Below are 22,288 nucleotides of genomic sequence, written 5' to 3'. Positions count from 1 at the left end.
TTTGAGAAAAATGTTAAAAAATTAGCGATTTTCAAAATTTGAATGATTATCCCTTTAATCCAGATGGCCATACCACAGCAAACCATTAATAATTAACATTTCCCACATGTTGGCTTTACATCACCACCATTTGTAAAATGTTCTTTTATTTTGATAGCATTTTAGGAGGATTAATAATGTAGCAGCAATTTTTCATTTTTTCAAGGAAATTTACAAAATTTATTTTTTTAGAGACTTATCCATGTTTGAAGTGACTTTAGGGATCTCATATATTGGGAAACCCCCAAACGTGATACCATTATAAAAACAGCACCCCCTGACATATTGAAAACTGCAGTCAGGTAGTTTATTAACCCTTCAGGTGCTTTACAGGAATTAATGCAAAGTGGCATGTCAGAAATGAAAATGTGTATTTTTATCACCTAAATGTCTCTAACTTCTGAACAGATTACTACAGCCGCCAGATTCTTAGGCCACTATTTGGTCGTGAATTGACATGGCAAACATCAGGACCACAAAATCATGATCTGAGGGCAGCAATTGGGATAAAGAGGAAGCCCTCACACTCTGTTAACCATTAATAATGATGTAGTCACTATTGACAGCAGCATCTAAGGGGTTAAACAGATATGGATGGTGCAAACACTGATTGTCGCTGATGCAGCAAGTTGTCAGCTATAGTGTCCAGTCAACAGCTGCTGGATTGTCACCTGTATGGAGAGGCTATTCTCTTATATCTCAGGTCAGTTAAAAGACGTATTGGCGGTCATTAAGGGGTTAAAACAATGTTATTTTTCAAGTAATGTCATTGTAAATAAAAGCTTTTTAACCTCTGAGAACGATCTGATTCCAAAAGCTTATAGAAAGTGGATATTGGATTACGATAATAGTTCTGATTGGATAATCTTTATCCGCCTTTAAAACTTTAAGTCTTGTAACAAAAAACACATGAGGATTTGTGATTCATATTGAAAATAATTGTCGGGTATTGTAATTTCTCTGCTTATACAGTGCTTTACAGTCTGTGCATTCTTATTTCATGAATACTGGTAAAGGCAGATTCTCTGACAACCACATATTCCTTGAAAAACTCATTATGCAAATTGTCTCTTCAGAGAAGAGAACTAGAACACTAGTGCCACCTATTGGAAGTAGCAATCCTACAAGTCAATGTTGACCCTTTAACGAGCCTTGTCACATGACTTTGGATAATAGCCAACCGGAATCTCAATTTGCAGACACTGTGTTTCGGGGTACTGCCCCTTGTCAGTGCAAAGCAAAACACAGTGTCTGCAAATTGAGATTCTGGTTTGGCTATTATCCTATATATGTCGATCTCCGCAAGGAGAAACGATACTTCATGGATAACGGTCAGACTCCTCTCAAACAGCCAAACCAGATCTCCGCTTTGCACTGATGAGGGGCAGTACCCTGAAACACAGTGTCTGCAAATTGAGATTCTGGTTTGGCTCTTATCCTAAGTCATGTGACAAGGCTCGTTAAAGGGTCAGCATTGACTTGTAGGATTGCTACCTTCCAATAGGTGGCACTAGAGTTCTAGTTCTCTTCCTCTCTGAAGAGACAATTTGCATAATTAGCATATTTCCCAGAGGAGCATTGCGGCTTTAAGTCTCCTCATCTCGGCATGCTTAGCATGTCGATCTCCGCAAGGAGAAATGATACTTTTTCAAAAACTCAAAAATTCCCAAAACTTGAGCCAAACGGATTGGTCATTGGAAAATAATCTCCAAGACGTCCTCTTCTGTCACACTGTAGAAAAAAATCTTATTTGCTTTTTTTTTTGCTAATTGTCAAACCCATATGGTCACCAAAGATCCCCAAAGGTTGTAATGATGCTTTCCTAAAATTCTGAAGAGGTAGTCTGCCTGGATATACAGCAATAAGTCATCAGCTTTACACAAGATGTTGATTCCATGGGTGTCAGTAAATGTTATTTGGGGGTGAATAACTTTATTGCACTGGTCAGCAGCTAGTCAATCATGATCGACATGTCAACTTATCTCATAGGAGGCATGAGCCAGTACTGCCGAGTGCCTGGCTTACTACTTGCCCTGTGTCATAGAAAATATTAAAAATCCTTGAAGTAACTTATATCCCCCCTTCCCTTTTTTTTCCCTCTCCAATTTGCAATAACGAAACAAGAGCTGGCAATCTAGCTGACGCTCTTGGAATAGACTACTACAAGTAGGAAATGTAATAGTGAACCAGCTTAATTAACATACAAGAGCCTCTTGTAGGATAAAGGCCATGAGGACATACTGTATATTGTGCATAGACAAAGAGCTATACAAGAGACAGGTCAATGAGGCAGGAGAAGTCCTTTTCAGAGAGTTGGACAGCAAGACCTGTATAAATAAAGTGGAGGAAACCTTTTGTCTGCAGGAAATACATTGTCCACTCAAGAGAAATAGTTTACTTGTACACTAGACATCTTTGTTGCCGCAGAGAGAAGTGTTGTACCTGCGACAGAAATATGACTCCGAAAGAAAACAGAATATTGGAATTTCTATACATCCGATATTAATGAGACATACATTTTCAGCACCGGGGTTAACCAGGGAAAAAATATACATAATTCCTTGCAACTATAACCACCGCCAAAAGGCCCCAAATTCATAGGGGCCATATAACTGCCAACAGCTATGCCATGTTTGGTCTCTAAGTATAGCTAAAATCCTGATACAAAATATGGCATCAACCTTGACATTCTGCCGTCGTTCGGAGAGGAGTTATTGCATAAATTGGGATTTCATAAAATCGTGAAAGGCTGAGTCCAGCCCACAACCTGGCCCATGTGAGGGTGTATGGATGGCCCTCATGGTCTGATAAAAAAAACAGCCAAATTATGATCTGTGTTCCTGTACAGAGATACACACTCGTGTATGCATGAGTCCCATTTAGTGACGGCCCCAAGCAAAGTGCTCTTCTTCGGCTAAACTGAATCGTCCTGCGATCGGTGTAGTAAGTTCTCTTGTTAATCTCTTATTTTCTATAACTGTATATGCTGTATTATTTTGTCCCCATTGCAAAATCTTTTGTATATTTTTCATAAACACTGCCTCCCTTTGAATTAAATATAAAATGTAATAGCTCTGTTCCTTTTGTTCTGTAAACTACGACTCAAAGCCATACGCTACCTTAAACTACGTCCAATCAGCCGGAAACGGATTGGTGGTGGCAGAAAGTAGTCTGTTGTTATTGTGGAGTTATTGGTGACCGTACGGGGGTATACACACATATTTCCATGTGATGGAATCCAGAGGTGTATATACCATACGCTCACTGTTTGTTTCCCTGCGGTCTCCGTCGATCGTCAGCCAATCGTGTAATTGTAACAATAGGTGGTGGCAGAATGCCGTTCACTCCATAGATCACAGCGGGTGGTACTAGTGGCCTTCCCGGACTGTGATATTGGGATCTTTGTGATTCAAAATTCTTGACACCCTAGCACTGAAGTCAGAATGGTGGAAATTTCTGCTGTCCATTCCTGCTTTTCCTGGTCCTTCTCAATGCTGAAGTGTCTCAAGGGGGGATGGCAGCTTCTGGAGACATCTTTTTAATGAGTTTGCTTATTCTCAGAGGGGTGAATAGGATCTACCCTTTAGACCTCAGTCCAGAGCCTCTCACCTAGCCAAATCAATTCTAATACTTTGCATTGACGAGGGGCAATACCCCGAAACAAAGTGTCTGGAAATTGATATTGGCACCTTAATTTTTTTTTTTTTTTTGTAAACCTGTATTATTTATAGACACTGCATAGCACCACTGCTGTTGTCCTGGATATAAGGGCACTTTGTCCTTATTGTGCTGATCCTTACGTCTTGAACATATGGGTACTGCCAAATACCAATTATTTTGATCTAAAATGTACGAACACTGCACTGTACCAATGATAATGCCTTTATGCATCATACCACATAGTATCCATTCAATTAACCTTTATGTATAGACATTGTTCAGTACAATTTCTGTTGTACTGAATGAAAGGACACTGTGCTATAACACTTCTCCTGGCCTGTATGTATCACACTGCACAGTACCACTTCTCTTGTATAAATACTCTGCACAATAACCACTTCTCCTGTCCTGAATGTATAAACATTGCAAAGTACCACTTCTCTTGTCCTGTATGTATTCATGCAGCACAGTACCACTTCTCATGTCCTGTATCTATCACACTGCACAGTACCACTTCTCATGTCCTGAATGTATCCATGCAGCACAGTACCACTTCTCCTGTCCTGAATGTATAAACATTGCAAAGTACCACTTCTCATGTCCTGTATGTATTCATGCAGCACAGTACCACTTCTCATGTCCTGTATCTATCACACTGCACAGTACCACTTCTCCTGTCCTGAATGTATTCATGCAGCACAGTACCACATCTCATGTCCTGTATGTATTCATGCAGCACAGTACCACTTCTCATGTCCTGTATCTATCACACTGCACAGTACCACTTCTCCTGTCCTGAATGTATTCATGCAGCACAGTACCACATCTCATGTCCTGTATGTATTCATGCAGCACAGTACCACTTCTCATGTCCTGTATCTATCACACTGCACAGTACCACTTCTCAAGTCCTGTATGTATTCATGCAGCACAGTACCACTTCTCATGTCCTGTATCTATCACACTGCACAGTACCACTTCTCATGTCCTGAATGTATCCATGCAGCACAGTACCACTTCTCCTGTCCTGAATGTATAAACATTGCAAAGTACCACTTCTCATGTCCTGTATGTATTCATGCAGCACAGTACCACTTCTCATGTCCTGTATCTATCACACTGCACAGTACCACTTCTCATGTCCTGTATGTATTCATGCAGCACAGTACCACTTCTCTTGTATCACACTGCACAGTACCACTTCTCCTGTCCTGAATGTATTCATGCAGCACAGTACCACATCTCATGTCCTGTATGTATTCATGCAGCACAGTACCACTTCTCATGCCCTGAATGTATTCATGCAGCACAGTACCACTTCTCATGTCCTGTATCTATCACACTGCACAGTACCACTTCTCAAGTCCTGTATGTATTCATGCAGCACAGTACCACTTCTCATGTCCTGTATCTATCACACTGCACAGTACCACTTCTCATGTCCTGAATGTATCCATGCAGCACAGTACCACTTCTCCTGTCCTGAATGTATAAACATTGCAAAGTACCACTTCTCATGTCCTGTATGTATTCATGCAGCACAGTACCACTTCTCATGTCCTGTATCTATCACACTGCACAGTACCACTTCTCATGTCCTGAATGTATCCATGCAGCACAGTACCACTTCTCCTGTCCTGAATGTATAAACATTGCAAAGTACCACTTCTCATGTCCTGTATGTATTCATGCAGCACAGTACCACTTCTCATGTCCTGTATCTATCACACTGCACAGTACCACTTCTCATGTCCTGAATGTATCCATGCAGCACAGTACCACTTCTCCTGTCCTGAATGTATAAACATTGCAAAGTACCACATCTCTTGTCCTGTATGTATTCATGCAGCACAGTACCACTTCTCATGTCCTGTATCGATCACACTGCACAGTACCACTTCTCATGTCCTGAATGTATCCATGCAGCACAGTGCCACTTCTCCTGTCCTGAATGTATAAACATTGCAAAGTACCACTTCTCATGTCCTGTATGTATTCATGCAGCACAGTATCACTTCTCATGCCCTGAATGTATTCATGGAGCACAGTACCACTTCTCATGTCCTGTATCTATCACACTGCACAGTACCACTTCTCATGTCCTGTATGTATTCATGCAGCACAGTACCACTTCTCATGTCCTGTATCTATCACACTGCACAGTACCACTTCTCAAGTCCTGTATGTATTCATGCAGCACAGTACCACTTCTCATGTCCTGTATCTATCACACTGCACAGTACCACTTCTCATGTCCTGAATGTATCCATGCAGCACAGTACCACTTCTCCTGTCCTGAATGTATAAACATTGCAAAATACCACTTCTCATGTCCTGTATGTATTCATGCAGCACAGTACCACTTCTCATGTCCTGTATCTATCACACTGCACAGTACCACTTCTCATGTCCTGTATGTATTCATGCAGCACAGTACCACTTCTCTTGTATCACACTGCACAGTACCACTTCTCCTGTCCTGAATGTATTCATGCAGCACAGTACCACATCTCATGTCCTGTATGTATTCATGCAGCACAGTACCACTTCTCATGCCCTGAATGTATTCATGCAGCACAGTACCACTTCTCATGTCCTGTATCTATCACACTGCACAGTACCACTTCTCAAGTCCTGTATGTATTCATGCAGCACAGTACCACTTCTCATGTCCTGTATCTATCACACTGCACAGTACCACTTCTCATGTCCTGAATGTATCCATGCAGCACAGTACCACTTCTCCTGTCCTGAATGTATAAACATTGCAAAGTACCACTTCTCATGTCCTGTATGTATTCATGCAGCACAGTACCACTTCTCATGTCCTGTATCTATCACACTGCACAGTACCACTTCTCATGTCCTGAATGTATCCATGCAGCACAGTACCACTTCTCCTGTCCTGAATGTATAAACATTGCAAAGTACCACTTCTCATGTCCTGTATGTATTCATGCAGCACAGTACCACTTCTCATGTCCTGTATCTATCACACTGCACAGTACCACTTCTCATGTCCTGAATGTATCCATGCAGCACAGTACCACTTCTCCTGTCCTGAATGTATAAACATTGCAAAGTACCACATCTCTTGTCCTGTATGTATTCATGCAGCACAGTACCACTTCTCATGTCCTGTATCTATCACACTGCACAGTACCACTTCTCATGTCCTGAATGTATCCATGCAGCACAGTGCCACTTATCCTGTCCTGAATGTATAAACATTGCAAAGTACCACTTCTCATGTCCTGTATGTATTCATGCAGCACAGTATCACTTCTCATGCCCTGAATGTATTCATGGAGCACAGTACCACTTCTCATGTCCTGTATCTATCACACTGCACAGTACCACTTCTCATGTCCTGTATGTATTCATGCAGCACAGTACCACTTCTCATGTCCTGTATCTATCACACTGCACAGTACCACTTCTCAAGTCCTGTATGTATTCATGCAGCACAGTACCACTTCTCATGTCCTGTATCTATCACACTGCACAGTACCACTTCTCATGTCCTGAATGTATCCATGCAGCACAGTACCACTTCTCATGTCCTGTATCTATCACACTGCACAGTACCACTTCTCAAGTCCTGTATGTATCCATGCAGCACAGTACCACTTCTCATGTCCTGTATCTATCACACTGCACAGTACCACATCTCTTGTCCTGTATGTATTAATGCAGCACAGTACCACTTCTCATGTCCTGTATCTATCACACTGCACAGTACCACTTCTCATGTCCTGAATGTATCCATGCAGCACAGTACCACTTCTCCTGTCCTGAATGTATAAACATTGCAAAGTACATCTCATGTCCTGTATGTATTCATACAGCACAGTGCCACTTCTCCTGTCCTGAATGTATTCATGCAGCACAGTACCACATCTCATGTCCTGTATCTATCACACTGCACAGTACCACTTCTCATGCCCTGAATGTATTCATGCAGCACAGTACCACTTCTCTTGTCCTGTATGTATTCATGCAGCACAGTGCCACTTCTCATGTCCTGTATGTATCACACTGCACAGTACCACTTCTCATGTCCTGAATGTATCCATGCAGCACAGTACCACTTCTCCTGTCCTGAATGTATAAACATTGCAAAGTACCACTTCTCATGTCCTGTATGTATTCATGCAGCACAGTACCACTTCTCTTGTATCACACTGCACAGTACCACTTCTCCTGTCCTGAATGTATTCATGCAGCACAGTACCACATCTCATGTCCTGTATGTATTCATGCAGCACAGTACCACTTCTCATGCCCTGAATGTATTCATGCAGCACAGTTCCACTTCTCATGTCCTGTATCTATCACACTGAACAGTACCACATCTCATGTCCTGTATGTATTCATGCAGCACAGTACCACTTCTCATGTCCTGTATCTATCACACTGCACAGTACCACTTCTCATGTCCTGAATGTATCCATGCAGCACAGTGCCACTTCTCCTGTCCTGAATGTATAAACATTGCAAAGTACCACATCTCTTGTCCTGTATGTATTCATGCAGCACAGTACCACTTCTCATGTCCTGTATCTATCACACTGCACAGTACCACTTCTCATGTCCTGAATGTATAAACATTGCAAAGTACCACATCTCTTGTCCTGTATGTATTCATGCAGCACAGTACCACTTCTCATGTCCTGTATCTATCACACTGCACAGTACCACTTCTCATGTCCTGAATGTATCCATGCAGCACAGTGCCACTTCTCCTGTCCTGAATGTATAAACATTGCAAAGTACCACTTCTCATGTCCTGTATGTATTCATGCAGCACAGTACCACTTCTCCTGTCCTGAATGTATAAACATTGCAAAGTACCACATCTCTTGTCCTGTATGTATTCATGCAGCACAGTACCACTTCTCATGTCCTGTATCTATCACACTGCACAGTACCACTTCTCATGTCCTGAATGTATCCATGCAGCACAGTACCACTTCTCCTGTCCTGAATGTATAAACATTGCAAAGTACCACATCTCATGTCCTGTATGTATTCATACAGCACAGTGCCACTTCTCCTGTCCTGAATGTATTCATGCAGCACAGTACCACATCTCATGTCCTGTATCTATCACACTGCACAGTACCACTTCTCATGCCCTGAATGTATTCATGCAGCACAGTACCACTTCTCTTGTCCTGTATCACACTGCACAGTACCACTTCTCCTGTCCTGAATGTATTCATGCAGCACAGTATCACTTCTCATGCCCTGAATGTATTCATGGAGCACAGTACCACTTCTCATGTCCTGTATCTATCACACTGCACAGTACCACTTCTCATGTCCTGTATGTATTCATGCAGCACAGTACCACTTCTCATGTCCTGTATCTATCACACTGCACAGTACCACTTCTCTTGTCCTGAATGTATTCATGCAGCACAGTGCCACTTCTCATGTCCTGTATCTATCACACTGCACAGTACCACTTCTCATGCCCTGAATGTATTCATGCAGCACAGTACCACTTCTCATGTCCTGTATCTATCACACTGCACAGTACCACTTCTCTTGTCCTGAATGTATTCATGCAGCACAGTGCCACTTCTCATGTCCTGTATGTATCACACTGCACAGTACCACTTATCATATCCTGAATGTATTCATGCAGCACAGTACCACTTCTCATGTCCTGTATCTATCACACTGCATAGTACCACTTCTCATGTCCTGAATGTATTCATGCAGCACAGTGCCACTTCTCCTGTCCTGTATGTATTCATGCAGCACAGTACCACTTCTCATGTCCTGTATCTATCACACTGCACAGTACCACTTCTCATGCCCTGAATGTATTCATGCAGCACAGTGCCACTTCTCATGTCCTGTATGTATCACACAGCACAGTACCACTTCTCTTGTCCTGAATGTATTCATGCAGCACAGTACCACTTTTCTTGTCCTGTATCTATCACACTGCACAGTACCACTTCTCATGTCCTGTATGTATTCATGCAGCACAGTGCCACTTCTCATGTCCTGAATGTATTCATGCAGCACAGTACCACTTCTCATGCCCTGTATCTATCACACTGCACAGTACCACTTCTCATGCCCTGAATGTATTCATGCAGCACAGTGCCACTTCTCATGTCCTGTATGTATCACACTGCACAGTACCACTTCTCTTGTCCTGAATGTATTCATGCAGCACAGTACCACTTCTCTTGTCCTGTATCTATCACACTGCACAGTACCACTTCTCATGTCCTGTATGTATTCATGCAGCACAGTACCACTTCTCTTGTCCTGTATCTATCACACTGCACAGTACCACTTCTCATGTCCTGTATGTATTCATGCAGCACAGTACCACTTCTCATGTCCTGTATCTATCACACTGCACAGTACCACTTCTCATGCCCTGAATGTATTCATGCAGCACAGTATCACTTCTCTTGTCCTGTATGTATCACACTGCACAGTACCACTTCTCTTGTCCTGAATGTATTCATGCAGCACAGTACCACTTCTCTTGTCCTGTATCTATCACACTGCACAGTACCACTTCTCATGTCCTGTATGTATTCATGCAGCACAGTACCACTTCTCATGCCCTGTATCTATCACACTGCACAGTACCACTTCTCATGTCCTGAATGTATTAATGCAGCACAGTACCACTTCTCATGTCCTGTATCTATCACACTGCACAGTACCACTTCTCATGTCCTGAATGTATTCATGCAGCACAGTGCCACTTCTCCTGTCCTGTATGTATTCATGCAGCACAGTACCACTTCTCATGTCCTGTATCTATCACACTGCACAGTACCACTTCTCATGCCCTGAATGTGTTCATGCAGCACAGTGCCACTTCTCATGTCCTGTATGTATCACACTGCACAGTACCACTTCTCTTGTCCTGAATGTATTCATGCAGCACAGTACCACTTCTCTTGTCCTGTATCTATCACACTGCACAGTACCACTTCTCATGCCCTGAATGTATTCATGCAGCACAGTGCCACTTCTCATGTCCTGTATGTATCACACTGCACAGTACCACTTCTCTTGTCCTGAATGTATTCATGCAGCACAGTACCACTTCTCTTGTCCTGTATCTATCACACTGCAAAGTACCACTTCTCATGTCCTGTATGTATTCATGCAGCACAGTACCACTTCTCCTGTCATGAATGTATAAACATTGCAAAGTACCATTGCGTCTACTGTCCTGTATGACTTGGAATTGCAGAGTATTACTTCTCTTTTCCTCTCTGCATTGGCTCTGCACAGTACTATTTCTCTTGTCCTAAATGCAAAGGAACTGCACAGTACCACTTCTTTTTTCCTCTCTGCATTGGCACTATACAGTACCACTTCGCTTTTCCTAAATGTAAATGAACTACACAGTACTTCTCTGGTCTTGAATGCAAATTAAATGCATAGTATCACTTGTCCTGTTTATAAAGGAACTGCACAGCACCACTTTTCTTGTCCCAAGCGTAAAATAACTGTACAGTATCACTTCACTTGTCCTGAATATAAAGAAACTGTACAGTACCTAGTCTCTTTTCTTCTACACACTACGACATATCGTCCTTAATGTAAAGGAACTGCACAATACCACTTCTCTTGTAGTATTGGTTTTGATTTCTCTCGGTCGCACATTATTTTAGGGCATTTTGGAAGAGCGTCATTACTTTTGGAGGCTTTATTACTACAGAGGCATTTTGGGGGAGGATTACAACTTTTGATGGCACTATGATGGAAAACATCACTATTGGTTGCTCTTTTGGGGGCAGTATCACTATTGGAGGCAGTTACAGTTACTTTTAAGGGCCCTACAGATGAGCAGCATTCAATTGAGGCACGTTGGCACAATTATTTTTGGACATACTATATAGAAATTATCCAGATTAACTGTGATGATAACACAATTTAATCTCTTAAAACAATGTTATTTTTCAAGTAATGTCAAGATAAAGAAATTTTTTTAACCTTTTTCCAAAAATGTATGTAAAAAGGATTGACGTACAGATGAAATTCAGGAGGATGATAGTGTATAAGTCTTATAAAGACAATAAACCTAAGAATGATCAAAATATATTTAAAATATTCTAAAAAGGTTTTCACTTTTTTTTATCCAACATTTTCTTTCAAGTATAAACATGAGAAGTAATTGGAATTAATTACTCGCATCATGAGTGAAGCTGTCTATTAGCCTCCTGATATCGGTAAGGACAATGCTTTCTGAAATACGGAGTACTCAGAACTAGAGTTGATCGAATATGTTCGGAATCGGTCGCTGAATCTGAATTTGCCACATTCGTGCCATATTGTTACCCTATTCGTGCTGAATTTATGTTTGATGATCGGTTCTGAACATATTCGGTCATTTCTACTCTCATTGACTCCAATGACGTTTGGCTGTGTTCGGCAAATATTGCAAAAGCAATAATCGCCACCCATCATAATCGGAACCGAATTTTGAAAAATGTGTTCAATTCTTCTCCGAATCCTTCAATCCCTCAATCCAACTCTAAGATGCAGAGACTATGTTACAATGATACTATGTGGAGCCATAGCATACAGGAATGCCAACGATGCATGCACAAGGGGCAAAACTTGCAGTGAAGGACAGGTCTTGCTTTTTAAGGTTGGGATCAACCATTCAGACGCTTTATGCTCAATTTTTAGTTGCACATTAGACTTACCGTAATAGATACACATGAATTAGCAGTGTAATCTAGATCAATGCTCAAACCAGATATGATCCGTGGTGACGTTGGACCTCCTTACCTGAGCATTTGTATTCTGGATCTACACCTTTGAGGAGTGCATCAAAGAGAGATAGTTCCACCTTCTGTTTCTTGTGATGGCAGCTTATGAGTAGAGAAGGTTGGGACACAATAAAATGTAAAAATGGATTCAGCTGTAAGTCTCCGGTTCCTCTTCTTCCAGGTTGACGCACAATTGTGATGCCCAGAGCTTGGCGAGCAGAAGACCTCGTAGAGGCATGCAGGCGTTCTAGAGAAAGCAGACCGGTTTTTCCATTTGTTGGGGAAGGAGAGTTGCTATTGAGAAGGTCTTCAGCAGTGATTGAGGATACACAAGCCTGTACAGGTGGGTCTGGTGTTTCCTCAGATTCTGTAGTGGACTGGTTCATAGAGCTTTTGTTCACTTTCTCATTGTCTTTACTATCCACTTTGGACTTGGGCACCGCAGTGCAGGAGTAGGACATCAAGGATATGCGGCTGGCAGTAATAAATATATCAAATGGGATGAAATTCAGATTCTTCACGATCGATGACTGCTTGGATGGTCTCACTATTCTGTGATGACTTGTGCCACTTTGTGGTTCAATCTGAACTATTCTTATCTTCACGCTGTCACTACCAATGCCACTGTCTTGGGCTCCACTATAACGAGAAGATGTCTCCACTGTACGGCCATCTGTACTCTCCTTTTTCTGCTGCTCATGATTAAAAACCTAAATAATTAAAAAAATAAGTAGTTAAGATTAGTCACTAATTTTTCCCTGATAGTACTCATAATACAATTTTTGGTAATGCCATATAAAAAAAATTGTGCAGCGCTATAAGGTTCAAAGAGATCTTTGTTGTGCCATATAAAGCCAATTCTTCATTAAATTTAATCTGTCATCGTCATTTTGCTATGTATTCAGAGAGCAGCACAATGTAGGGGCAGAGGACCTGATTTCAGAGATGTGTCACTTGCCAGGCTGTGTGATGCCGTTTCAATAAAATCAGTGGTTTATTAGTAGGAGATTATCACTATAGGACTAGGTGTTTCGTGCCTCCTAATCAGCTGGTCAGAGTAACCCAGGTCCCAATACGGATTGGCAGCTTTCTGTGAATATACAGAGTACACAGAGAGCTGACAATCAGTGGTGAGGGCGGGTTATACACAGCTCAGCATTCAGAGCTATGCTAGATATGCAGAGGAAAACACCACAATAATATCAAAATAACAAGTGACACATTGCTGGAATAAGGGTCTATGCCCCTACATCACAGCAAAAACCTGTTGACAGACCACCTTTAAGACTTGGCAACCAAATGTAATATTTATATGCAACAATGACATGCAAATTAACACAGTAAACACTACAATTATAAAAAATTCAAACAATAATGTGATTCAATAACCAGAAGGTTCAATCTTGATATACTTCTTTTTCTAGAGCTCATGAAGGATCTCTTCTTCCTTGTGTTGCAAGGCAATGATGCTGAAGAGCATGTATTCTTCCCGCCTTCACCTAGCAGCGTCTGCTATGGGCGACCTCCTATCTCTCTGGGTAAACATAGCCTGCTTGAGCTCTCCTTCATGCCCCTAAACTTTGCCTTGTATGCACTTTCCTCATCATCTATAGACTGATCTGCCTCTGTGAGAATGTGAATGCTTCCCTTTCTCTTTACTCTGATCTATTATTTTGCACTTTCTCCCCAACCCTAGGGATAGAGAAATGAGAGATCCAGGTGCGGTGTGCTGTGTGGTGAGAAGCAGCAGGACTGTCAGCTATGTAAGGGAGTTACACAGGCTCTACAACAACATAGTAGGATCTTTTTTATAAAATACAGGCTAATTAGAAAGTTGCTTAATTTAGCATTTAAACAAATCAACAATTTAAAAAAATTCAGTGCAACGTTTCTATAGCCTAAATATATGCAAATAAAAGTCCAGGGACCACAATTATATTCAATCATAACCTACTCTAGTAATAAAAAAACAATATAGTACATTTATAACAACATAGATGTGGATTGTTTGAGCTCATCAGGCTTAAAGGGAACTTATCGGCTGACACATGCTGCCCAAATAGTGGCTGTATGGTCACAGTCATGTATGTTTGTCTCTAAAACGCTGCGGCGTTTCAGAGAAAAACATACTTTTAGTAGCTACCATGGACCATGCTATTGACTAGTTGTACAGGCGGGTCCACGGCGACAAGCTTCTGCCTATATGCCCATGTACACACATGGCTGGGATACTACAGCCAGTGGCTGATGCATGCTGCACAGGGAAATCTGTCAGCAGTTCTCATGCGGCAAAACTGCTGACAACACTAGAAAGATGACTTGGGAAGCTGTAGGAATATAAAGCCAAAAATAAGTTACCCTAAAGGCTGTCCCTTCCTCTCAGCACTGAAGGCTCTAACGCCTCACCTCCGCTCTTGATTGACGCATAAAGAGTTCTCCTGGTTGGACCCTGAAGCTGTCATTCAAAAGCAGGGAAGAGGGGATGGAGAGCGTTCAGTGTAGTGAGTCCAGGATGCTGCAGAGGAAGGGACGGCTCCTTGCGCACTTCCGATAGCCGTGCGATGGCGACTAATCCTTCTATCTTTCGCTCACATTAGTACATACATGAAGGTCTATGTAACAGCTTTCTAGATCTGCTATTTCGTGCTGTTAGCAGCTCCATATGGTCAAAAGTGCTGACAAACACCATTTAAATAAACTTTACATTAATACATTTTTATTAATAAGTGCATAGTTTGGCTATGAAAAAGAAAATTTACAAAGGGGTGTATCTCAAATTTACAGGACTATAGAAAATGTAACACTGTTCCCGCACCATATTGACTATAGAATGAACTGATATTACCAGTCTTAACCAATCTTTGCCTCAATTTTCAAGCATTAGAAATAATCTAAAAAGTCTATAATGTAGTTTCTAAAACTTTTCCAGCCCCTGGAAGAAGCTAGGCGAAACGTGGGTTGGGGTGGAGGGCCTAACACACATGTGCAATGGCAGAGTCACTTGATAAGGTACTGCTACCCTCTAAGGGTACCGTCACACAGTCACATTTTGATCGCTACGACGGTACGATTCGTGACGTTCTAGCGATATCGTTACGATATCGCAGTGTCTGACACGCAGCAGCGATCAGGGATCCTGCTGAGAATCGTACGTCGTAGCAGATCGTATGGAACTTTCTTTCGTCGCTTGATCACCCGCTGACATCGCTGGATCGTTGTGTGTGACAGCGATCCAGCGATGTGTTCGCTTGTAACCAGGGTAAACATCGGGTAACTAAGCGCAGGGCCGCGCTTAGTAACCCGATGTTTACCGTGGTTACCAGCGTAAACGTAAAAAAAACAAACAGTACATACTTACATTCCGGTGTCTGTCCCCGGCATCTCAGCTTCTCTGCACTGTGTGAGCGTCTGCCAGCCGGAAAGCGAGCACAGCGGTGACGTCTGATGTCACCGCTGTGCTTGCCGGCTATGGCGCTTACACAGTGGAGAGAAGCAGAACGCCGGGGACAGACACCGGAATGTAAGTATGTACTGTTTGTTTTTTTTACGTTTACGCTGGTAACCAGGGTAAACATCGGGTTACTAAGCGCGGCCCTGCTCTTAGTAACCCGATGTTTACCCTGGTTACCCGGGGACTTCGGCATCGCTCCAGCGCCGTGATTGCAACGTGTGACCGCAGTCTACGACGCTGGAGCGATAATCATACGATCGCTGCGACATCACGGATCGTGCCGTCGTAGCGATTAAAATGGTACTGTGTGACGGTACCCTAAGGGTATGTGTCCACGTTCAGGATTGCATCAGGATTTGGTCAGGATTTTTCATCAGTATTTGTAAGCCAAAACCAGGAGTGGGTGATAAATGCAGAAGTGGTGCATATGTTTCTATTATACTTTTCCTCTAATTGTTCCACTCCTGGTTTTGGCTTACAAATACTGATGGAAAATCCTGACCAAATCCTGATGCAATCCTGAACGTGGAGACTTACCCTAATAATTCCATTTACATTGAGGTCTGAGCTCAAACGAGGTTAAATTAGTAGTGGTAATTATTTATATTCTGGATAAATGCGATTCTTCTATCCATACTATGCTAAGAGGTATCTCTTTAATATGTTTTTATAGTAATTCATCCATTCAATAAAAATATATGTTGACTGAACATTTTTTCTAGTTCACTTCTTCCGTCCTGGGACAAATGTTCTATGGTTCCCAAGCTGTTGTACGAAATTTACTGCATTGAAGTGCTACATAGTACCTCTTTCTTTATAAAAAAAGGATATTTTTTGGTTGAGCTAAACTTTTCCAGCAAGTAGCATTACAGAAGTGGTTATGGGATAAATAAGATAAGTGTAACTACAGGCTTATAGAAAACAACAGGGCATAATGAGCACTTGTACCGGAGAGATCGGATGAATGACTTGTTTAATGAAGGAAGGCCTGTAGTAATTGACGAGCCCAACAAGGCAAGTGTTTTACCATCATTTAAAAGTGTAAAGGAGCCGGGATCTTCTAGACATTGATTTATTATGTAGGCTTCTGAAACTAATTGAGTATATTAACATTCTCCCAAGGGTACAGTGAAAAAATATGGCAATTAGTTAAAATGACTACTGGAAAACGAGAAACTTCAAAGAGCGCGCGAGGCTTAACCACCGATCCCCGTGTGCCGGCGGTCACCTGTTGTACTGATACAAACGATGCCCTAAGGTACGGCATTCCTCCGGGTGAACTCCAGTGCGAGGTGGAGAGGGTAATAAAGGCTAGATTTGTGAGACGGGAACAAAGCAAGTAACTAAAACCATCTATGTGTAAACATTTAAAGTGACCCGGGTTTTACACGCTGTCCCATGCGACTATAAAGCCACCATTTACCATTGAGTGCTATGAGCAGATCCCGGCTTGTATTCCTTGTACAACCCATTTAAAGCAGACAATAAAAGTTTTCTTTAATTAGCTACCGGTGTGCATTAACATGATCATGATTAAACTATAAAAAACAACTGTACATTACTCTAGTACCCTCGGCCATATGTTCGAAATTAATCCATTAGAAAAATGTACTTCGAGTCTTTTTTAAATATCGACCTTCTGCTTTCACGAGAATTAAATGCATAATACTGTAGTGAAGAAGATAGTATTTCAGACCTCCAGGCATATATTAAATATACTGGCAGGACATTAGACAAAATGCTTGACTTATTAGATACTTCCTATTCTAAACAGTGTCATCAAAGCCTAAAAACAAAATTCATATAAAAGCAGCACAAAGCTTCCACATAGAACCGGTGCCAAAATCGCTCCACTTTCCAGCTAATGAGGAAAGGATGTGTATTCTTAACATATGAATGTAAGAGTTTCCAAGCATTCACATTAGGAAACGTCCCTATTGGTTCCATATGGTGTAGGTTAAATTAAACAATATCGGTGAAATAACCTTCCTGAGATAGCTGGCATGATAACGGCAATTACCTGGTGTGCAAAGTGGTCCAACAATGAGCAATTAGGATAATAGAAACATAGGTGGAAAAAAATCAAAGGAATCTGTCAGTAAGATCAATCCTCCTAAGCCATTTATATGGGCACGTAGGTCATAAGAAAGTGAATAAAACTATACTACCTGCGATCCGATGTCTTATCCCAGAGAAACCCACATTTATCTTATATGCACATGAGTAGGATCAACCCTCCTAAGAAGTCTCCGGGGACATGCTGTGAAGATCTAGGTGCCGGACCTAGATCTCCTTAAGGATCTGCCTTTAAACTTTATTCTAAATGAAAGGAGGCATTATCAGTGTTAGACAAGTAGCTCAGGAGAGCAGACTGTCAGTCACTACATGTCTCATACTAATAACGCCCCCTTTCATTTAAAATAATCTCTGGCGGCAGATTCTCAGGGAGATCTATGTCCGGCCCATAGATCTTAACAGCTCATTTACATATCAACAAAAATGTGTATTTCTCTCGAATAAGACATCCTATCTCAGATATCAAGGTATTATTTTTTTCAGCTTTCTATGACCTGAATGTCCATCTAGTCGGCTTAGGAGGGTTGATCGTAGATTTCCTTTACACTTTTTTCAGATGCACATATGGTCACAGTGACAATTCTCATCAAATTTCAGCAATAACGAGAGCAGTTCCTGATGAGCCAGGGTATGTTCACATTTCCAGCAGTCTAAAACTATGAGTTTTCTATTGGAAACTCTCCTTCTGGAGTTTTTAATAGAATTTGGCTTTTCCCGAAGTGTCATCTGCAGCGGTTTAAAAAAAAAATATGTCGGCGCTAAATAAATAAAATGATTATTATTTATTATAAGAGGCGCACACCACAATGGATCTGGCATTTCCTATTAGTGGTGTGCGCATTGCCAGAAACGTTACATTAGTCAGAACCTGGACTAGCATTTGGGGTACCAGAAACACTGCCACTCATGAATTTGATGGCCAGGCATAGCCACGACCCGTACCCTTCTCAAGCTCCATCCATTTGGCAGAGCTGTCTGAAACGGGCAGAAAACCATTAAAAGTCAAACTTTTTTTTTTAGCAACTTGGAGTCACAGTGTGAACATACATTAAAAGTTGCAATTATTACTACCAAGAACACTTTTTTTCATCAACTTGTAAAATTAACTCGATTAGTGTATAATATGCGGAAAAGCAAAAAAAAACAAAAAAACATATAAACTCACAAGTAATAATATAGCAGAAAGACAACAAAAGAAACTTTTGATATATAGTTCCAAAGAGTTGATGCCAACTTTTAGGCAATGACTTTTGAATGACGGAACGCTGGTAAGTGTTCAGGGCTCTAAAACGTTTGCTCTAAAAGTGGTATACGGCTTCTAAACTGGGAGACAAGTGTAGGCAAATTGAAGATTTCTAGCAGGTCCAGTACTAGAGATTTCAGGACGTCCTGCCAGCACTAGCTGAATCACAGAGCTGCACTTAAACAGTTACAGAACCAAATTCAGTCTTCTACCAAAACAATATATTGCTCACTCTGAACACTGCCAGATGCTTTATAAACCTGCAAAGTGATGGTGTATATGGTAGCGTTCTAGTTTATTTCTGAAATCACTCCAAGGCTTTTTCCCATTGTAGGTTTTCCAACATTTGCAGTAAATGTGAAATAGGTGATGAAGGCGCAAAGTAGCAGAACAGAAAACATGAGTATTTCTCTCTTTCTCATGCACACACATTGTATTAATGTTTGGCACCAAACAGATGGCATTCTGTTGGTGTTTTTTTCCTTCTTAATGCCATAGTAAATTTTACATTTTATAATGTTGATAGACCAGACTTTTACGGATGTGGCAATACCAAATATAATGGGTTTTTTTCAATGTGGTAAAATGGCTGTGATCCAAATTTCATATTTATTTTCTTACATTTTTATGTTTTATGTTCTTTAGGGACTCGATTCCATCTAAATGCCGCTGACAGCTGTGGCCGTTGCTTAATACAGCCGGCATCTGCTCTGTGTGGTGCGAGTTTAGCTCCTGAGCTCCGTCCTCTCGCCTCGACCCACTCTGTGGCAGTGCTGAGTTCTCAGAGGGGCGGCATTTTCCCACCTACTGGCAGGCAACTTAGACCGCCACTTGAGGTGAGATGATCATCTCGCTTCATGGCAGAAGAGGCTCTTCTCATTCTACCCACTCAAAGCAAGAACCAATGGGAAAATAAAGCCAGGAAAAGAAAATTGCTTAAAGTTCTCGTCCTTTTATCACCTTCTAGTCTAGAGGTAAATTTCTTAAAAAGGTAGAAGGCTGAAGAGCTGTAACTCTACACTGATGGTCACCGAAAAAGACATGGCAATAAACTACAACTCCAGCTCCATGCTATGTTCCAATGGCAGGATATGGTTGCCTAAAATTGCATTCAGTAAAGGTACCTTCACACGAAACGACTTTGTAACGATAACGATAGCAATCCGTGACGTTGCAGCGTCCTGGCTAGCGATATCGTTTAGTTTGAAACGCAGCAGCGATCAGGATCCTGCTGTGATGTCGCTGGTCGCTGAATAAAGTTCAGAACTTTATTTGGTCGTCCGATCGCCGTGTATCGTTGTGTTTGACAGCAAAAGCAACGATACCAGCGATATTTTACACTGGTAACCAGGGTAAACATCGGGTTACCAAGCGCAGGGCCGCGCTTAGTAACCAGATGTTTACCCTGGTTACCAGTGTAAAATGTAAAAAAAAAAAACAGTACATACTTACATTCGCATCCCCCGGCGTCCGCTTCCCACACTGACTGAGCGCCGCAAAGTGAAAGTGAAAGCACAGCACAGCGGTGACGTCACCGCTGTGCCCTGCTACTGCCGGCGCTCAGTCAATCAGTCAGTGCAGGAAGCGGACGCCGGGGGACGCGAATGTAAGTATGTGCTGTTTGTTTTTTTTACATTTTACGCTGGTAACCAGGGTAAACATCGGGTTACTAAGCGCGGCCCTGCGCTTAGCAACCCGATGTTTACCCTGGTTACCCGGGGACTTCGGCATCGTTGGTCGCTGGAGAGCGGTCTGTGTGACAGCTCTCCAGCGATCAAACAGCGACGCTGCAGCAATCGGCATCGTTGTCGCTATCGCTGCAGCGTCGTTTCGTGTGAAGGTACCTTAACAGTGCTGACACTAATCTTATGCAGAGAGGGGGCAGAGACTGGTAATGATATTTACCAGAGAATTATCGCCTACTCCAACATGGAGCTTAGGTGATAAGTAGGCGATAATAAGTACATTGTTTTGTAGTTTTTTACAGCTAAGAATCATGTTCTACCTGGCATCCAGGGCTGTGGGTTGGGAGATGCAGCTGGGGAACTGCCAATCTGACTAGTCCCCGGCAGATTCTCCCCACCTGCTGCCCGGGATTGACAGGTCTTGGGCTATACACGCAGGGAGGTAAAGATCTGTCAATCCAGGGAGGCGGCCTGGAAAAGACACCAAGGACCCGCCTGTCCGACTGTTCTACACTGCAATCTCGGACACTTTTAAAGTATGTTTTGCTTTTTTTTTTCTTCACGCCGCATCGTTTCAAAGTGAAACACACATGGCTGAGATAAAACAGCCGGTGCTGTATTGGGCAGAATTAATCAACTGACAAGTTTACTTTAAAAACACAATGGCAGTAAACAAAATTAGTTAAATGAACATTGCACAGGTAGTACTACCACCTAGTCTCTTCCTGTACATTACATCATACACTGTGTGCAGAATTATTAGGCAAGTTGTATTTTGATCACATGATACTTTTTATACATGTTGTCCTACTCCAAGCTGTTCAGGCTTGAGAGCCAACTACTAATTAAGTAAATCAGGTGATGTGCATCTCTGTAATGAGGAGGGGTGTTGTCTAATGACATCAAAACCCTATATAAGGGGTGCTTAATTATTAGGCAACTTCCTTTCCTTTGGCAAAATGGGTCAGAAGAGAGATTTGACGGGCTCTGAAAAGTCCAAAATTGTGAGATGTCTTGCAGAGGGATGCAGCAGTCTTGAAATTGCCAAACTTTTGAAGCGTGATCACCGAACAATCAAGGGTTTCATGGCAAATAGCCAACAGGGTCACAAGAAGCGTGTTGGGCAAAATTCGCAAAATAACTGCCCATGAATTGAGGAAAATCAAGCGTGAAGCTGCCAAGATGCCATTTGCCACCAGTTTTGCCATATTTCAGAGCTGCAACTTTACTGGAGTAACAAAAAGCACAAGGTGTGCGATACTCAGGGACATGGCCAAGGTAAGGAAGGCTGAAAAACGACCACCTTTGAACAAGAAACAAAATAAGATAAAACGTCAATACTGGGCCAAGAAATATCTTAAGACTG

General features: G+C 41.9%; 1 protein-coding gene across 4 annotated transcripts in view; it reads right to left on the bottom strand.

Annotated features, from left to right (window-relative positions):
• Nucleotides 1-22,288, bottom strand: part of VPS13B (vacuolar protein sorting 13 homolog B) — a 1,111,190-nt gene that overhangs the window by 266,553 nt on the left and 822,349 nt on the right. For all 4 annotated transcript variants that reach the window (XM_077270879.1, XM_077270877.1, XM_077270878.1 and 1 more), the window contains exon 34: nt 12,487-13,177. In XM_077270879.1, coding sequence (XP_077126994.1) covers nt 12,487-13,177 — 691 coding nt within the window. The remainder of the gene's footprint in view (nt 1-12,486; nt 13,178-22,288) is intronic.

The sequence above is a fragment of the Ranitomeya variabilis genome, chromosome 6 (genome assembly GCF_051348905.1).
Source record: "Ranitomeya variabilis isolate aRanVar5 chromosome 6, aRanVar5.hap1, whole genome shotgun sequence".
Classification (NCBI taxonomy): domain Eukaryota; kingdom Metazoa; phylum Chordata; class Amphibia; order Anura; family Dendrobatidae; genus Ranitomeya; species Ranitomeya variabilis.
This window is presented reverse-complemented; position numbering and strand designations above follow the sequence as displayed.